This window comes from Grus americana, chromosome 7, assembly GCF_028858705.1.
Source record: "Grus americana isolate bGruAme1 chromosome 7, bGruAme1.mat, whole genome shotgun sequence".
Lineage (NCBI taxonomy): Eukaryota > Metazoa > Chordata > Aves > Gruiformes > Gruidae > Grus > Grus americana.
Genome location: NC_072858.1, coordinates 8,492,176 through 8,511,113, shown reverse-complemented (window position 1 = coordinate 8,511,113; position 18,938 = coordinate 8,492,176). Strand labels below are relative to the sequence as shown.

The 18,938-nt window shown below is 40.2% G+C and overlaps 1 protein-coding gene across 2 annotated transcripts in view; it reads right to left on the bottom strand.

The window, feature by feature from the left end:
• Positions 1–10,056, bottom strand: part of GFRA1 (GDNF family receptor alpha 1) — a 152,867-nt gene extending 142,811 nt beyond the window's left edge. Inside the window, exons 1-3 of one of the 2 annotated variants that reach the window (XM_054832596.1) lie at positions 9,120–10,056; positions 7,737–8,021; positions 6,357–6,440 (exon numbers count right to left, since the gene is read on the bottom strand). In XM_054832596.1, coding sequence (XP_054688571.1) covers positions 6,357–6,440; positions 7,737–8,021; positions 9,120–9,159 — 409 coding nt within the window. In that variant the 5' untranslated portion in view covers positions 9,160–10,056. Of the gene's footprint in view, positions 1–6,356; positions 6,441–7,736; positions 8,040–9,119 lie in introns of both variants that reach the window. The other variant, XM_054832595.1, reaches the window with a different exon arrangement.
• Positions 10,057–18,938: the final 8,882 nt, after the last annotated feature.

The following is an 18,938-nucleotide window of genomic DNA, read 5'->3' as shown; positions in this document are numbered from 1 at the left end:
CACTGCCTTTACAAGCTAGTCAATCAGTTACTTCAGCAAGGTACTTAATTCCCCTTTCATAATCAGACCTAGCTTCAAGAAATGTAGAAAACAGGAAATTCAAAGAGCTCCTGCAAGCCAACAGTCACCAAAGTGATTTTCTTTTGTGTGAAGTCTAATCTGATTATGAAAATGCAGAAGTGGAAATCAGCAACTAGTATCTATGCACCCTTGATAACAAGTTATCTGACTGGAAGCCAGCCTAGTTGTCTCTGCAAAGAAAATCTGCAGGCAAAAATGTCAAAGAACACAAACATTGTACATGCTCATATTAGAATTATTTTTGTCAAACTATTTTCATTTTGTTAAATGCAGCTAAACTAGATGCCTGTGTTGTCTGGGTCTTGTCTTGCAAGAGGCAAAAGGCCACAAATTCTCACTGAGAAAAGAAGATTTAGTCTTGATTTATAACTGTAAAAATAATATTATGTATTGGTTCAAGGACTACTACTTTACTGTATTACCTCATAAAGGAAAGTATAGTTGTGCATGTCACATTCTAGTGTAGGCAAAATTAACAATATATTTTTACTTTTCTGCTCACAAAAGTCTCAACCTCACATTAGAAAACCAGAACTAAGCCAAAAAATTACAACAGGAAACAGAATGCAAGTAAAAAGGTTTTGATGTGTTATGCTTACTTCGATGGGAACAAAATCCAATTGCAAGACCCATATTAACTTAATAAGATCTGGTTTATTGTTTATGAAATCAGGTGAACGTGCAAGGTAACTAACATGGAGGATCTCTTTTTTTTTAAATAAAATGCAACAATATGGAAGGTAAGAGCTAATAAGAACATTGTAAATAGTCAAGAGAAATCACCATTTTTAATATTTTGTATTAATTTACATTTAATTAATGTAAATTAAATTGCTCAAATATTCTTACAGAAATGTCGGAAAAAGACATAGTGTTAAATTAGAAAAGTATGTAGCATTTGAAACATCCACAGATTTAGGAATAGGCCCAGGATTAGAGGCCTCAGGCTGTAGGAATTGGGGATGTCATACAGTATTAATTCACGGGAGAAGCCACTAATTTACATGCCACAAACCCCAAAAGGAAAAAGCAGTAAATCTGTTGGCTAGGACAGAGAGTCTAACTTATCTTTTTGATAAACAATTTAAAAAATGCTATATATGGATTCTACAAAAGAAAAGTAATGTACCAAATTGGAAAAAAGAAGTAAATGATAATTAAAGTGTCGGGGACCTGCTACCCAGAACACAGCTCTTACATTTGTTCAAGAACTGCAAAAACAAATGGGCAAACATTCAATTCTTGATTAAAAGAACTTTGGAGTTATGAAAGTTTGGGCAAAATTAATTCCCTCTGACATGGTATTTTCTAGTTCTGCAGTCCCTGCTTTACAGAAGTAGCAGAAAGAGAAGGTATGAGCGATCCTAAAGGACCTTAAGCACATAGACAAAGGAAGCTCTGTTTCTCTGGATCCTGAGAAATCACACTGAAAAACCCCAGCCTTCCTCCCCTGCCTCTGCTGGTAGCAGCTTTTCCAAAGGAAACACTTGCAGTCCATTCTTTGTGATGTCCCTACTGCATCCCTGGGAAGGGTAAAATAACGGGGAGGGCTCAGATAGCTGTTGAGAATACTCAGCGCAGGCTTCATGCTGCAGAGAGGGAAGTCTCCCCATATAGAAGTCTGCTAAATCATGAAGGACGTGTTTTCCGTACTGGACTTCATTCTTTCCCAGCACTGACTTTCTGATCTGTGAATGCCAATGGTTGAGGATGCCTACACGATTTTGAAAAACTCAGGAGAAGAACAGAAAACTACTAACCCACTCTTTCTTTCCAAACAACTTAGAGAACCTAGAGAGTCACCTTCATGAAATCCTACAAAGTGTACATGAGACTGCCTAATTTAAATGCCAGCAGCACACAACACTCCTTAGGAATTCCAACACTGCTAACTTTTTATAGGTTTAACTTTTGAAATACAATAAAAGGCCATCTTACTGACCATAATTGTTTGTATTTGTGCTTATAGTTTATTCAGTATGCAAATCAAACATGCTAACTTCATGTGCTGTGCTACCCATGTTCTAATGTGAAATGACACACTCCAGTAAGAAGCCCTATGTGCTGTGCTGTCTACTGAACCCTTGGGTTTAATTAACAAATGTACTATAATAAACATAAAATATACCCTTTTCTAAATATAAACTTCCAGATACGGTCTGCAACAGAAGATTCCCCAAGTTTGTAAAAAGTAAACAGCCTCTCAGGAGAACAGCACAATTGGGAAAGACTTCTTTTGACATAGAATCATACGAGCCAGTTTCTTTCTCTCCTTTGTTAATGATACAAAAGGCACTTTGCAAAAACAGTTTACTACACTAAAAAGAAATATTGGCAAAATAATGAATTTCTACCTGTCGTGCACTTTAGCAACTAGAAGCAAGCCGTAACTAGCAGCATGTAACCGACCAATTCTCCACAGATAACCAGCAAAACCTACAAGTTTTAAGAAATATTTATGTAGCCAGTTAAGATTATTTCTGAACACAACAGAAGTAAAAGAAAGAAGATACACAAAGCTGAACAATGGGATAATAAGCCTGTGATTAACTAGGCAAGTTAAAAGTGAATCCATGTGAGGAGAGCATTATATTATCCTAAATATGCTGATCTAAATAGTCAATTCTTTGTAACATTAAGTATTCTATTTACACCACTTCACAGATACGGCTTAAGGCATTTTATTCAGCTTTAGTGGCTCTCCATTTTGTTTTTAAATGAATGAGATATTTCAGAAACATTTATTTTGCAAGTATTTCTACAGGTACTGTGATGCTACAGTTTTTATGCAGGATATTTTCTTATAACATATCACACAAGATGACCACTACACTATGTCAGCTGATACCAAAATAATAAGATATCTTCCAGTTGCAAGGCTCAATGTCAAATGCAATACAAATTCAAGAGGCAAGCTGTTCCCCAGGTAGTAAAAAAGCTGTAGATAGCTTTAACAAGTGACTAATTCAAGCATCTATCCTTAATTTGGTGTGAAACTCACCTCTGAAATCCAATCAACAGATTCTGCATTTACTGTAGTTGTGACAGAAGTCAATGGCCTTAAAGTGTTTTCACCTCTCAGAAGTTGTTAAGGTTTAAGCAAAAATGTCTGTTTAAGCAAAATCTTTACATCATAATAACTAACCCAAATCTGTTATTCTCTAAAAACACACACACACAAGTCTTCAGTAATTTGAAGAGCTGCCTACCAGCAAGAAATTCACACCCTTGAGGCAGAAGCACCACATCAGACATAGTTATTCTAAAGAAAATTCAGACCTAGACATGCCCAAAACAAAAAACCAGACAGCCCTGTCCTTCAACTGGGAAGACTCACAGTCCTGGATTTGGCCATGTGAGGTGTCAGAGGACTAACTTTATAGACGGAGCTGAGTTATGAACTTAAAGCACAGACAGAAGAGAAGGAAGATCAGACCCCTGAATACTGAGGATACATCATCACAAGTAAATCAAACACTTAACATTCCTATTTTAACCATCAATTTTATTATTTTTTAATAAATTACACTTTCCTTGCAAATTTAGCAGTGATTCAAATGCAAAATTCATGCTTGCTAGTATCTAAATATATGATAACCTGGGGTTAACAGCTAGTACTACGATAAATAATTTTGTGGGTTTAGATTTTTCTTTTCTGTGTTGTTGGACATTGTTTTAAATTTTATATAGAACACGTAGCTTGTCCTTCTAGTTCTAGACTACACCACTAGTCCCAGTATAACATAGACCACTTAAAAAAATTAAAAAAACTTTACTTGAATATCACGACTGCATCACTTGTTCCACTGATGTAAGGGGAACTGGAGAGAAACTACAAACTTAGTAACAGGTTTAGCAATATATTCCTGATTCTGGTTTTAAATCAACACGTTGATGCTTGAACAATTAATGAAAAAGTGGCATCCTGTTTCCATAGAAGATGCAATTTTGAACATCTTTCAGTATCGATTTTAACTGCTTTTAAAAACTGTCCTCCATTTCTTAGACTTATGTATGCTACAAAAAACTTATGCAACATACGCAATAGTCATCTTAGCCAATGTTTTTCCCCTTTTATGTACCATAAAAGACAATTGTTGTGATTTTCTATACTGTCTCAAAAATAAATAAAACAGATGGCAAAAGCATTACACTGGATATATACCGAGTCATACAGTACCACAGAATGGCCTTTATGAGATGAAAGGGTTAATCGCTGCTTGTGATTACACCCAAGTAACTTTAATGAGAGTAAATACTGCAGCAACATCTATAAACGCAATGATGACATTAGCAGAACACCAGTTATGAAACCCCTGCCAACACTGCTTGTACAGGGCTTTGTTTTGTTTTGTTTTAATAAAGATACAAAAATCTTACCAAGTTCTGCTGTTTGGGCTATTTGCAAAGCCCTGCAAAAAAAACTGTAATACTAGGCAGCTTTAAAGAATGTAATATGCAGTAGTAACCATGACGATAAGAAAAATGCTTTTTCTAATCTTTTTCTTTCAGTTGACAATACTTCCAAATACTGGTGGTCTTCCACTGTATTACAACTTTTGTTTGTTGCTCCCTCTGAATCTAGGCCTCCAGTCCTTGTAAACCTGAAGCTTCTGACAAAATGAACAGGAATTTGGGGTGCGCTAGTAACACAGAATGAGTCCTAACCAGTCCACCAGCATCTTAAGTGGCTGTGGTAGGATGGATGTCATTTGTTGGCAAATATGTTTTATTTCATTTTTGCACAGAACAGGTAAAAAAAATAAAGTTACAATTTAAAGATAATTACTTTGCAAGTAGATGGGGAATCGAAAAGAATAACAGGAAGGCAGAGTGTACATAGGATATTCCTATGGAGATCATAAAACTGCTAAGGTAGGTTAGAATTTGGCCCTCAGCAGACTGATCATAAGCTTTAAGAAACCAGCCTGTAATTCCTCTGCATTGATTTTTGCCTTTGTTTTGTATTAAGTTGGGTTTTTTAAGCAATACACAATAAAATAAATAAAGATTCTCCAGAAATTAATCTTTGCTCTCTGCTCTTTCTCCAACAGACTTGCTCACCAAACTAGGATAATGCTTTCAAAAGATGTATGTGATTTGGATCTCAAGTCTCATTTTGAAAAGTGACTAAAAGGCTGATTTTCAAAGGCATTAAGATACCTAAAGATGCATTAAGCACTTAGAATTTTTAAAACTGCCTGGGCATCTAAAGCCTATTTAAATCACTTAGTCCTTTCTCAAAATCCTAATGGGCAGTTATCTACATTTTATGTGTCTATATGCCTTTGAAAATCTGTACCATCGAATACTTAACCACGTTAAGTCCCCCGGCTTTTAATGAGACTTAGGGTCCTAAAAAGTGTAAGTACTTCTGAAAATTGGTCAAGCCACTCTCTCTGGTCTTTTCTTCTTTCTTTTGAAGAGCAATCTACTAATGTTTATCTGTAGCATGTCAGTTAACCACAGCTTCAAGACTGTCAGACTTACACATTATACTGTGCTCATTCAATTTTTATGTAACTAAACAAACAAAGGTCCTGAGTACAGACTGTATCCTTACAAGACTTGCTGAAACTCCAAAAAAGAAAATTAATTCCAACATGTAACCCCGTCAATGTGCAAAATTCATTGTTTCAAAAAATACGATCAAAAATTAGTGTAATTTAGGCTGATAGAAAACAAACAGCATAGTTTACTTGCTGAGCAACATATTCAAATTACTACAAACAAGTTCTGAAAGACAGCCACACAGCAACAAAAAAATGTTCAGAGAAAAGCTAGAAAGAAGTTGTGAATAGGCTCTTTAAACAGGCAGCAGTTCCAGAAAAGAAGACAAGCCTGAATTCTGAAATTTCTTTTTAAAAGGAAAAAGTATGAAACTGTAAAGCTTTCTCTTATGCAAACATTTGAAAGATTTATCTTCTGATCTTCTTTAATGTCAATGGGAGGTAACTTGCACTGACCACGTTCCCAAAAAGGAACTGATTTGTAAATTAGGAACGCAGGGAATCAGATTGCCACCTACAGGAAAATTTAGCATTTATTGTCAGGAATGATTCAAAAAGAATACAAATTGCCATCCTGCCAAGCACTCTTTCAGGTTTAGTTATTATTTCAAAACCAATTAGTATTTTCTCTTGTGCAACTATATCATGAACTTCCTAAATCTAAAAAGCCATTAACAAGAGAGTATTGCTTGAAAGTTCCATAGCTCAACTACAAAGCAGCAGATTGTAATCACGTTTCAGTTCAAGAATTTTAAGTCTGCTTACCTGATACAATTGGTGCTAGCCTGAATATGTCTGATAGTCTGCTGTTAACTGGTTCGTAAGGGGAATCTTCAAGCAAGTCATTTCCTAAAGACAAAAGATGATTTTTTTTTTTTAATACAAGAACTCAGGATAAGAATCTGTTGTTTGCTTTTACTCTGAAATGAAGCTACTCTCTAACTGCAGAAGGTACTCCCCTCTAATTTGTCTGGCTATTTCTTCCCAAAGCATTATCCATAAAAACACCTTAAAGAAGCAAGTTTTTTATCCCTGACAGTAGTTCTTTTTTCTCCTTTCTCCATAGATAATGTCATAATTTGCGGAGACAGCCAGTGACATCACAGGGACTGTCCCATCTCACACCAGCAGGAGAGAAGCTGCAGCAGGGATGTTCCTCTTCATTCACCCTAACAGCAGAGCTCTTTTTTAGAAGAGCTGCCCAAATAACAGCCAAAACCTAGCATCTTTGGAAAAAACCAATTCTAACAAGATGCTGTCAGAAGGGAAACTGTTTTATGATAAAGAACATATCCAAGAGTAATGTAATTTATTATGAAAGCTAGAATGAAAATACATAGAACCTCATTAAAACATTCCAGTTGATGTTTGGATAAATGAACAGAAAGGGATGATTTCCCTTTTTGCTGAAGCAGCTACAGAAAAAAATTAAATGGGGACCACACTGAAGTGAAAGTGCATCTTCAACTCCAGGGCCAGAGCAAAACAGGCCTAAAAATGATGTATCTCATATAAGGAGCTGACCATTCTCACCATACTATGGGAAATTTGGTAGTGACATCAAGAACAGAAGTCCCGAGTCAATCACTGTCATATCCCTTCTAACTGGCGCTTCTACACGCTCTAGGAAGCACAAACCTTTTTCTCCTGCCTCAGCGTGCCCAGGGAATACTGCTAGTAAACACAGGAAAGGGAAGAATAAACTTTTCCTTAAAAAAATTCTCCTCTTCATATTACATTTAACTTTCAGCAAAGAGCTAAGACACTAGTTCCAGTGTCCTGTGATCTTGTTAGGTGAGTCCTAATTAAGGAGTTTAAATATTATTAGGAAAATGTCTCCAAACGATTGTTTTTGTAGCTTTTGCACTTGCTAGTGCCCTTATCTTTTGACTCTGGTTTAGAAAGGTCAGCTGGGTCCCCTGGAGGAAACCCTTGTTGTGGATTTCCCAACAACAGGAGACGGAGCAGCAGCTGTTCTTGAGTCGGATGAAAGGTCCTCAGTTTGCAGCTGAAGAGCACAATGTGAATTATGGTGTCAGACCCTCGGTTTAGCCTCAGTGGCGGTAGCTAGCTGCGGATGTGAGGGGCTGCAAAAATCACACACTGCATTAGGGGAGCGTAACGTTTTTGTGTTTTGCAACATACCCTGTAAGCTCTGGTACATGCTCCAGTAAATGCGCAGGCAATTTTTCTCCTTCTTCATGCCCCTCTTACAGCGGCAGTTGTACAGAGATTTCTGCTTGAGAGCTTCCATGGCGCTTTTGCATTCGTCCTTTGCCTCCAGGCCTGTCGCCCGGCTGAAGTTGCTCTCTTTGCCGGCTACACACTGCCTCAGTGTCCTGTACTTAGTACTACAGCTCTGCTCCTTGAGACACTGATCACTGGCTTTCACGCAGTCAAGGCGGTCCCCTCCAGGCAGCCCGCTCACTTCTGTGGACAAAAGTACATCTAGAGAGAGGAGACACAAACCAACAAACTCTCGTTGAGAGGTGAGGCTGATTTAACCAGGGGTCCAAGGCAGGCATCTGGGAAGCACAAGGCACCTCCTCACGCAGCACAGGCAGCCAGCCCCACGGGCAGCACCTTGCAAACCTCCGGGCTTCATGCTGCACCTCAGGAAAAAGCACTCGGGGTTTTCATGGTCTTAGATCCACTTTTGTGGGAGTCCAGGAAACAGTATGTTTTAACTCTGCTGGTTGATTTATGGGAAAATGCAAAAAGGAGAGAAAACCCACAGGGGTTAACATGCCTGACAAAACAAGCATTCATTATTCCTTAGATCCACTTTGGTGAAACAAATAACCTTCCCATTCAAGAGTTTAACTGAGGGGTTAAATATTCAGCCTCACTTTCCACAAGAGCTTTGCTGTAATTTCAATTACATCCACGAACAACCCGCTCAGAGAGATAAGTATCCTCACTGATTGATATTAGCCTTTTTGCGTCAGTCACTTTTTGAAGGCTGTATGCATTTTTGCTTATTCTACATGTATAAAGGTAGAATTTATGACTCCCTCTCTCCATTTCTCTCCACGTATGATGCTTTTGCAGGAGAACAAAGCAAATTACATTAACTCTCTCCTCTCCATTGTGCCCCCTGTCACGCTCCCTCAGACACACACAGATGGAAACGCAAACATCTCCTGTGGAAAGGAAACCAGTTTGGGCTGCAAACCACTCACAGTCGGGCAGGCTGCCAGGTTCAGGTGAAGATGTAATCCTTCAGCTGGCTCTTGTCACCCCCCCCCCCACCCTCCCCAAGCAGCCTTATTTTATTAAAATGAAAAGTTTCCCTGTAACTTGCAAGAACCCAATTTAATAAGAGGCTACGCAGGCAAGTATCTAAGTCTGTAATCTCCCAGAGCTTTAAATGTAGACTGGACTAACTGATGTGAGGCACAGCTGTAAAAACTACTGGAAACTTCACTGTTCTGTCTAAACAATAGACTGACAACCGTCAGGCATCCGATCCCTATGCTTTGCTTTATGAAGCTATGTACAGAGAGAAATCAGATGCTGGCAACTTACCCACTAAGGGCAAAGCGAAGTACAAGATAGCGAGAAACATCTTGCCGTCTTCAGATGGTTTCCCCAAACGAGCTGATGTGACACAACAAAGAGGATCAGCATGTAGATATTCCAAAACCGCCGAGGTCCAAAGACTCCAAGTTCAGATCCATTGATTTCAAGAGGGGAAAAAAAAACCACAAACCCTCTCTCCTTTTCTCCGCTACCACCACCAGCGGCAGAAGCAGCGATGCAAACGCTGAGCTTTTTCCCTTAGATTTCAGGTCTGAGCAACCTGAAAACACAACCACTGACTTCAGCGAGGGAGCGAGAGAGGCGCACGCACGGGTATATGTGTGCGAGTGAGCAAGCGGGAGCGGGGCAGGACGCCGGTCGCCTCCTTGGGTGGGCAGCGCCTGTTCCCAGGGAGGGACCGAGAGCACACACGAGGGGGGGGGGGGGGGGGACGACGACGAGATCCGCGGTGCCCGCCCGGCCCCGCAGCCGGGGCGAACCGCTGACAGCCCCGCAGCCGCTTGCAGCCCGTGGCTGGGACTCCCCAGGACTGCCCGAGCTCCCCGGGGGAATTCGCCTGTTCCGCCCCCCAATCCGCAACTTTATTCGCTTGCGCCGGGGCGGGGAGGCCGTGCGCGGGGGGCCGCGCAGCTCGCGCGGTTCGCTTGTCTGCGCCGCGGGGTCGGGGCGCGGCGAGGGCAGGTGCCGCGCTGCCGGCAGCGGCTGGGAAAGTTTGACAGGGGAAATTGGGCGGATGTGGGGGGGGAAAGAAGCTCAGCGGGAGGCGCGGAGCGCCGGCGGGGGCGGCTACTCCGGTTCCGCCGACCGGAGCGGAGCGGCCGCAGCTCCAGGAGCACCCCGGGCACGGCGCCCCAGGGGCGCTCAGCACAGCGGGAGCGTTTCCGAGCGGAAGCCGCCGCCAACTGACCGAGCTGCGGGAAGAGGCGGCAGGGCGAGTGCCGCTGCCCGCGCCCGGTATGATGACCCCGCTTGCCGCACGCCCCCACCCTCCACTGGGGCTCGGCGGCCACGGCCTCCCCCTGCCGGCCCCGCCGCCCGAGGGGGAAGCCCGCGGCGTCCCGCTGCTACCCCGAGGGGCTGCGGGGGGGACCGCCCGTCTCTGCCCCGCAGCCCTCCTTGGGGCACGGCCCCGCGCCTGCGGAGCCGCGCGGAGGAAGCGCCGCCCGGCGCAGGCTGCGTTCGGCCGGCCGGGGGAGGCGGGACCCGCGGGGGGCGCATCCCCGCCGTGCTCGGATCCCCACGGTGCTCGGCGCGGGCCAGCCCTCGGCCGGAGCCGAGCTGAGTGTATCGGCTTCCACTTGGCTCCTGAATAAACAAAGCGAACATATGTCCCATCTTCGTGACAGATGGTTCAAACAGAGAACTATTTAGTGGTTTTCCCACAGTTGCTACTATGTAGCGCTCCCCCGAAACCCAACAAAATGCAATTAGCCTAAAATAGCGTCACTTTCCAGATTTCCTTGTTTTCATACGTGGAAAATTTGATTCAGGTGGGTTTATGTTTTAGCTGCAACTAAATGTTTCGTCTAAACGATAAAAAAAACAGTATATACTTAGCTTGTTGACAAAATTGCCAAGTAATTTGGCCCATTTGACTTAAGGAATTTGCTTCTTACAATAAATTTTGCCTGAAGGAGTTTGCCTTGCCTCATGAGATGGAAGATGATCAGGCTGGCCACTTTTATTGCAAAAACTGGATGGCAGATGGAGCTAAACTGTTGTAAGGTACTTCAGAAACACTTATTTAAAAGCTTAGCATATGCCAGGATATAGAGAATACAACATTCACAGAACCTGAATGGAAGCTTTATATTTATTTTTGTTTTCCTCTCCTGCCACTTTTTCTTAACAGATAGACTTGTATTTCTACCAAAAAAAAAAAAGTAAAACTGTCCAGAGTATTGATTCTCTCCATGAAGTCATAATAGTGATGTCGAGTTACAACTGATTATGTCACAACTGTTTGTGTTTTGGTCATTTAATGTGAAGGGGCATATACTATTATGTGGTCACAAAATGTATTATCTGATGCATGTGCAAGGATATAATTGGGAAGAAATGTCCAAATTTCTAAAGTATTTCAGGATCATTAGAAGGTCCTAAAGTTGGTAATGGCATTGATGATACAAGTCAGCTTCAGCTTTTGAACTAGCTGGTATTTAATGAAACAAGTTGGCCTTCCAAACACTTCAATACAAATTGAACTGGGTGATATGGAGAGATGATTACATCTTCACTGATAATTTTGACACCATTATGGCACATGATAAGCTTTGTATAGAAGTTATCTGTATGTCTAATACACAGGTAGCATTATTCTCCTATTATTTACAAGTCTAAGTCAGGAATAGCTACCACATTCACAGCAGAGAAAGGCAAGTGAAAATAAGACTGAAATCCAGGCCACTATTTACAAAACCATTCATGCATTAATGTCTTCAATACATACATATATGCACACACACATATACACACAGAGAGTATTATTTGGCATATAAAAGCAACATATTGCAAATCTCTGCATTAATAGCTACTTTCACTGTTATAAAACACAGCTTTTGTGGGGTGTTTACTACTACAGTGAAACTGAAATCATGTTTTAAGTGTTAAAAATCAAATAAAATGTTACTGACAGTTCAGAAGTAACAAGACAACTGGAAAGCAGCATCCAAAATTCTGAAGATTGTCACTAAACACTCCTCATGTCAGTATTTTGACTCATCTCTGGAAAACTATCACCCAAAGAGAAAAAATGTTCAAATGTCTTAATCCAAAAAAGTTTTAAAATGCAACCATGTTCCTAAAAAAACCAAAATCAAACATCCAAAGAGAAAGTCCATGCTACATACAGATGCTCAGAATGTCCAACCACTACACACTCTTTAACAGGACTGTGGGTGTGAGAAAGCGTCTTGCAAATCACAGGGACATTTGTTCCACAGCAGAAATTACCATATTTTTTTTTTTCCCCGAGATGGAATTATTTGTAATTTTTTTCAACTTTTTCCAGTATTTTTAATTTAATCTCTGGATGCCATCCTTTCAATTTATTACTAAACTAATTTCCATGTCCTCCTAGCACTGAGACAACACAAGTACTTTACTCTCTTTGTAGAGGATGACTGTGGTTTTGGGTAGCTGAAGTCACTTGCATGTTGGACTGGTGTCACATTAACACACAAGGCATGCAGCTTTCCTGGAGTGCCATGTTGTATTAGTATTGCTTATGTATACTCTGCCGCGTATCCTAGCTACACATCATTTTCAGGTTTTTTAAGAATTTAAAAAGATACCAGACAAAAACCATAAGCCACTTTGTGGCTGGAGCCATAATCCTTCTGCTCTTTGCACATTCTTTTCCAATTGCCTTTTACCTCCTCTGGGGTAAAATTAAGTCAACGGATGCTTTGCTGTTGATTTCGGTCAAACCAAGGTCCACCTTACAATTTGCATCTGACAATCGCTCAGACCATAAGGCTCATCAGTCAAATGAATAATTAAAAAATAAGCCATACAGAAGTCCTTAATGTGAACATTTTAAAGATATTTAAGCTGGCTTTCTATTCTGTTGATTGAGTTTTATAAAAATGTTCCAGAATGCTTAATATAACATATATAAAGTATAGCTGGTCGGGACAGAAGACAGATGACAACATGACAACATAATCACCAGTGAGTTATTGTTTAAAGGCCGTTACAGTATAAAATATGTGGAAGACAGTACTAACTATTTCAAGCTACTTACTGCCAGCATTAACTGCTAGCACTTCAGTCTTTACCTAATTTTAGTTACTTGGTTCTTTCTAGTTACCTACATTAGCTGGTATTCTTTCAGTGAAAACTATTAATAAAGAAAAGACAAAGTAATGGGGATAGAGGGGTTATTCAATACTAAAACTTCTGTAAAAACAGTGCTTCAAACGCTGTTCTTTAAAGTAGGTTAAGTGAGTCCCAACTATGGGCAGGTTTACGCTTCCTGTCACCTTGCAGGCTGAACCCAAATGCTCTGAATAGAGCAACAGCATCAAACCACACCTGTAGGCAGGGCCATGTGGTACTTGAGGCCAGCCCTACAAGACGTGCAAAGTCAGAATACCATTTTTTCTGTATTCAATTTTAGTGGTTTTCCTTCTGCCTCCTCCTTTGCATGTAAATTAATGATTGACAGCAATCTCTCAGAGGGATGTCACATGCAAAAAGAACTGACTCCAATGCAGTCGATGTTGTTTTGCAGCCAGTCCCACATGCCAAAGCTGCGGTGTTGGAGCACTGCATTAGGTCGCTATGGCTGGCAGCAGTTCAGATGACAATGTGATGGTAAGCTGACAAGAAGGTTGAATTAATACATTGACTGGGCCACAGTTAGCCTGCAGGTTCCCTTTGCCATCTCTGCCATAGACCTCCTTTTAAAGACTGAACCCTGCAAGGAAATATTGAAGTTGGAGCTACCGAGCCCAGTGGACGTTACACAGTATTATCTGCAGGCCCAGTAGATGTGTGGAGAGAAAGTACGCTGAGAATAACAGTGCCGTGAACTTTAAATATAATTCTTTGGGGAAGAAATAGGTGAAGCAAAGCTGAAGCTGAACTAATGAGTCAGATACAGCAGGTGGGGGAGAGCAAGCAACTGATGGGAAAAAGTCTGTATGTCATGGGAGCACACAAAATAGTGTTTACACAGGAGGCTTTATTCAATAATGAGAAAGGGAGAATAGACAAGTTAGAGAATTACTAGGGACTGGGGGAACAATCTGAACTGCATTTTTTGTCTTACATTTATCTGCTTACCATGAAGTCAAAGCCTGCAGTGGTGGGAATAAGGCAAGAAGGATTTGCTCAAGGCATTAAAGTTTTGTAAAGGACAGATTAAATAACAGTGCTCCAAAAATCAATTTTGAGGGGCTTATGAAGCCTTGAATGGGCTTTTGCAGCACAAAAGCAAGATTGAGTTTTTACTGAACCTGTCATTTATTTGGGTTTAGAGCTTTCAGTAAGTATCAGGAAAAACATAAAACAAAAGCAAAGTAAGCAATGAGCATTCACACAGTAATCAAATAAAAAACATGTGGAAGTGCAATCCAAATTACTAAGGGACTTAATTGATGCAAAAGTATAAGAAAAGAAAGTTCCCCTCCCCACTCCCCCGCTTTAATCAGACCTGGTAGTGAATTCCCACAGCTGTTCTTGGCCAGGAAGTTTTTCCTAAACTCTTGCTTCCCTGTCCTCATCAGAGGTTGTGTTTATGTAGTATCAGACCACCTGGAAGGAAGGGAAAGAAAAAAAAAAAGCTGCAAAATCCCTCCATGAATTCATATCTAATATGTTATCTGCTCATGATTTCAGTAGAATAGGTACATAAATACTAAAACAGTACAATGCAATTCAGAGAGCTTGTAGTTAAGAAACACATGATACCAGTTACCCTTAAAGATTTGGGAATATAGACAAAACTGCAGCCACTTGTGGAGTTCTGTATCTTATACAAATGATTCCATTAAACTTTAAATACTGATATATAGGCATAGGCATTGATATTTGCCCAAACTTGTAAGGAAAATGTTGTTAAGACAGACTGATAACAGTAGTAGCCCTCGATTTGTTGCTTTAAAAGTGGAATAATACAGCCCCCTAGCTGTTTGTAGAGGCAATTCAAGCTAACGTCGGAAAGGGGATTCATGCCTCTACAGCAAAACGAGCTAAATTCCACAGTAAAAGACGATACAGCAAAGAAACTTGATGTGAAGCAGTTAGGCAAAAATATAACAGATGAAAAAAATATGAAATATCATATGTTAAGTAGTAGTAATTCACATGCCTATAGAATCTAGAACAATACAATTCACATGCTAGAACATCATTTGAAACTTCACCTTCCAAACCATTTGCCAGCAGTATCAACCTTTAGCAACCCACGGGCATTAGGGATCCCATGGGATTCAACCAAGATCATAATTCAGTTTGTTAACTTAAAACTTTCCTTTTGTCTTTTTAAATTTCTGTGATTACCAGCAACTTGGTCTTGTGGAAACCATGCGATCCTGAACCACAGGATAGGAACCCCTCCCTACCTTGTACTATGTAAAATATATTTACGTTAATGAACCTCATAATCTTTGCAGAAAAACTAAAGCTCTAGAAAATTATTTATTCCAATTGTCTATTGCTGTAGGTATATAACATCCAGGCAGCTTTAAAAACAAAATTGTGGAAAGCATTAACATCTCAGAACATTGAAATCAGATTTTTGAACAGCATCTGAGAAAATCCATGTAAAAAATGAGAATGTTGGTATCTTGCATTTGCATACTGCTTCACTTACATGTAAGTTCATTCCCTTCCCATGTTTAATTGAAAGTGACAAAATCTCTATAGAATGGTGTGTAAAAAGCAGTGAGATTTTCTTTCAAACATGCACAGCTCTAGCTAGTGATGGGTATTCAGCTTTCGCTGTTCATGCTATGCCAGATGCACAAACATTTACAAAGCAAAGAATATTAAATCATAGAGGAATATTTTGCTTTCACTTGCTGTATATATCTTATTCTAAACTGTAGGACCAAATCTGCCCTGACTCCTGCCCTGTGTAGGAAAGTCAAAAAGATGCATGGAGGTTAAAGTAATTTTAGAATTTAGTGACCAAAGGCAAAATTATCATCTTAGATTTTCAAAACTGTATTTTCTGTACATTTGCTGTGTATTTTGCTAGACTAGCCCTGACAAGCAAAATAAACTTTTTTCCTGATGGTGAAGATCACCAAAATTGCAATTTTATTGGAAGTTTCTCAAAAGGTTAGCAACTCTGTCTGTGTTAATTTGTACAACCTCTGTTCAATTGGTCTTCCTCTAAGGTGAGAAATTTAGGATACAAAAAGTCTCAAGATATTTATATTTGAGGTGAAAGGAAATCAAGAAAAAAACAGAAGTGGAAAAAACCTAGTGTTGTAAATGCCTTGAGAATTTGTCCTACAGGGGAAGCAAAACTGGCTATTCTCAGATATCTGCCATCAGCTGTATGTGGCAGTCTGTCTACCAAAGGTATGGTGATAGTGGGTTTGGAGGTTTTTTTGTTTACTTTGTGGTTTTTCAGGGAGGTGGTTCATTTTTTGTTTGTTATTTGGTTGTTCGGGTTTGGGGGGGGTTGTTTGTTTGTTTTGTGGTGTTGTGGTTTTTAATTATTTTGTTTGTTTACACAATTTCCTGAATAACTCCTAACATTTCAGAAGAAATAAGTGCACAGAACACACTTTGAAATTAAATGTTTAGTTATAAAAAGTATTCAATAAATATGGGATGAAAAGACTAAGTATTTCTTGAGTCAGCAACAATGCCTCCTTAACTAATACATGCATTTTTATAGTTTAGGAAGAACCTTATGACTGACAAATGAGATAATTCTCCTGTAATCCAATTGATTATTAGCTGGAAACAGTGTTGAAAATCAAGACCTGTTTGTTCTACTAAAATACCAGATAATCCCATTACTTGGCTTCTCAGCAACTACTTCTGTAAAATTCTGATGGCAGCAGAATACCCACTGGGCACAGTACACACCGAAGAAGTAAACACAACAGGCCACTCTGAAAGGCAAGTCTGAAAGCTAGAGTCACAACTGATGTTACTTGCAGTTCCTTCCCTCTACGCTTTTCTGCAAGCATTCATTACATCAATTACAGCTCTATCTGTTAAAGACATTTTCCCAGTTTAATCATGTGATGCACAGTTAAATCTATAGCACTTTCTTTAGATGGCTATAGTTACCTGCTGGTAACACCAATAAAAAAGCTTTTACGATGGAATGCCTGCATCTATCCTGCCGCTTTACTAGCGGACATAATTCAGATGGAAAACAAAAATGCATACTTTTAAATTATGAAGGTGAACTATTCAGATGTTGTGGATGCTACCTAAACTTGACTCTGACTCAAGTAATTTATGTGTAACTGCATCCTGAACATTCCTAAACTGTTCCTTAACTTGGCAGTAAAAGTAACAAAATGTAACGGACTCCATACTTTTGTCTGTCTGTCCATCTGTGAGGGATATGAAGGTGGATTTGCCATCTTCTTTAAGCTGACACACTAAAGCCTTCTAATCTCAAACCCATATTTTATCAGAACAGAAAATAATGGATTAGACTGAGCTTTCTTTTTTAGCAGAGAAAACTCTATTTAGCTGAGTGGAGCTGACCAACTACAAAGTTTGAAAGCAAATCTTTCCCCTACTACTGCATGGATGGCACGTGAGGCTTTTTCACCAAGTGGTTTCCTGACTTGAACAAAGTTTACTCAGATTCTCCTGGAGATACTAAAATCTATTTATTTGGCATCACCTCAGAGGCCTCCCTTTGGGTCTATTCAGGCACTCAGAGAGAGGAGCCTCAGTGCTTCTTATAAACCCTCAGCACTCCCCTCTCCAGCCCTTGCTGACTTTGTCGTGCCTGCCTTGCCATCCACTGCAGGGGCTTCTCGCTCCTCCTCCCTCTAGATGGCCTGGATGCAGAAGCCAGGCCAAGGAGAACACACAGGCATCTTTTCTGTTGTCCTAGGACACCTTTCTTTGAAACCTGCAATTATCAGTTTCTTTGGGGAAAAAATGCAGATTAAATAAGCACCTATTTTAATTTACATCTTGCTTTCATTTTATTTCATTTAAATCACACTAGTTCAGGTTTTCCTGGACCCTGGTGAGTAACTATTGGTCCATTAAAGGGAAAAACGTGCTCCAGACTATGGAAGTTCATCTGTACGGTGTCTGTAAAGCACCTGAAAGGCCAATGTCCTGACCCTAAAAAAGTTTGTCTGCCCTGTGATATAAATTGAAAGAGCATCCAGCATACAAGATTGTCCAATGTCTATTTGTTTGCTTCGTACAAACCATACCTGAAAAACATTTCTAAAGGCCATACTTTTGAATGCAGCAACAGCAGCAGATATGAGTAATTGAGCTGTACAATTTATTTTATAAATGGCAAAAAGACTAGGAATCTACAGTCCCAAGTAAGGGAAACAAGGCAGTATCTGATGAACTCATTTTCATACGAATTTCTGAGTTGTTAATTTATGAAAGAAAAAAAAAAACCTGTTTGCAGACAAAATGTTAAGATAAAATGTAAATACTTTATAGTAAATTCAAAGCTGTAACAAAATACTTACACACCCACAGTGTGACCTCTCTCCAAGTTTCTGACTTAGTTAATTATCCAGTAGATCACTATTTATAACAAAGTAATGCAAACTTGTTTAAATACGTACAACAATGGCATCTTGCCAGAATAAAAAGTAAGTATGATGTTCCCAGAATTACAAAAATCCAAAGCAATTGTGGTTAATATAATGATTTCTGAACTTGATTACATTCTAATCTGTGTGACAGGATGTGGTGGGTTGAGCCTGGCTGGAGGCCAGGTGCCCACCAGAGCCGCGCTCTCACTCCCCTAATTCACTAGACAGGGGAGAAAAGGCATAACGAAACGCTTGTGGGTCGAGATAAGGACAGGGAGAGATCACTCACTAATTGTTGTCATGAGCAAAACAGACCAAACTTAGAGAGGGAATTCATCTAATTTATTACTAGGCAAAACAGAGTAGAGGAATGAGAAAATAAAATCAACTCTTAAAACACCTCCCCCCACCCCTCCCATCTTCCCGGGCTCGACTTCACTCCCGGCTTCAACCTTCCCCCCCTCAGCGGCACAGGGGGACGGGGAGTGGGGGTTACGGTCAGTTCATCACACGGTGTTTCTGCTGCTTCTTCCTCCTCAGGGGGAGGACTCCTCTCATCGTTCCCCTGCTCCAGCATGGAGTC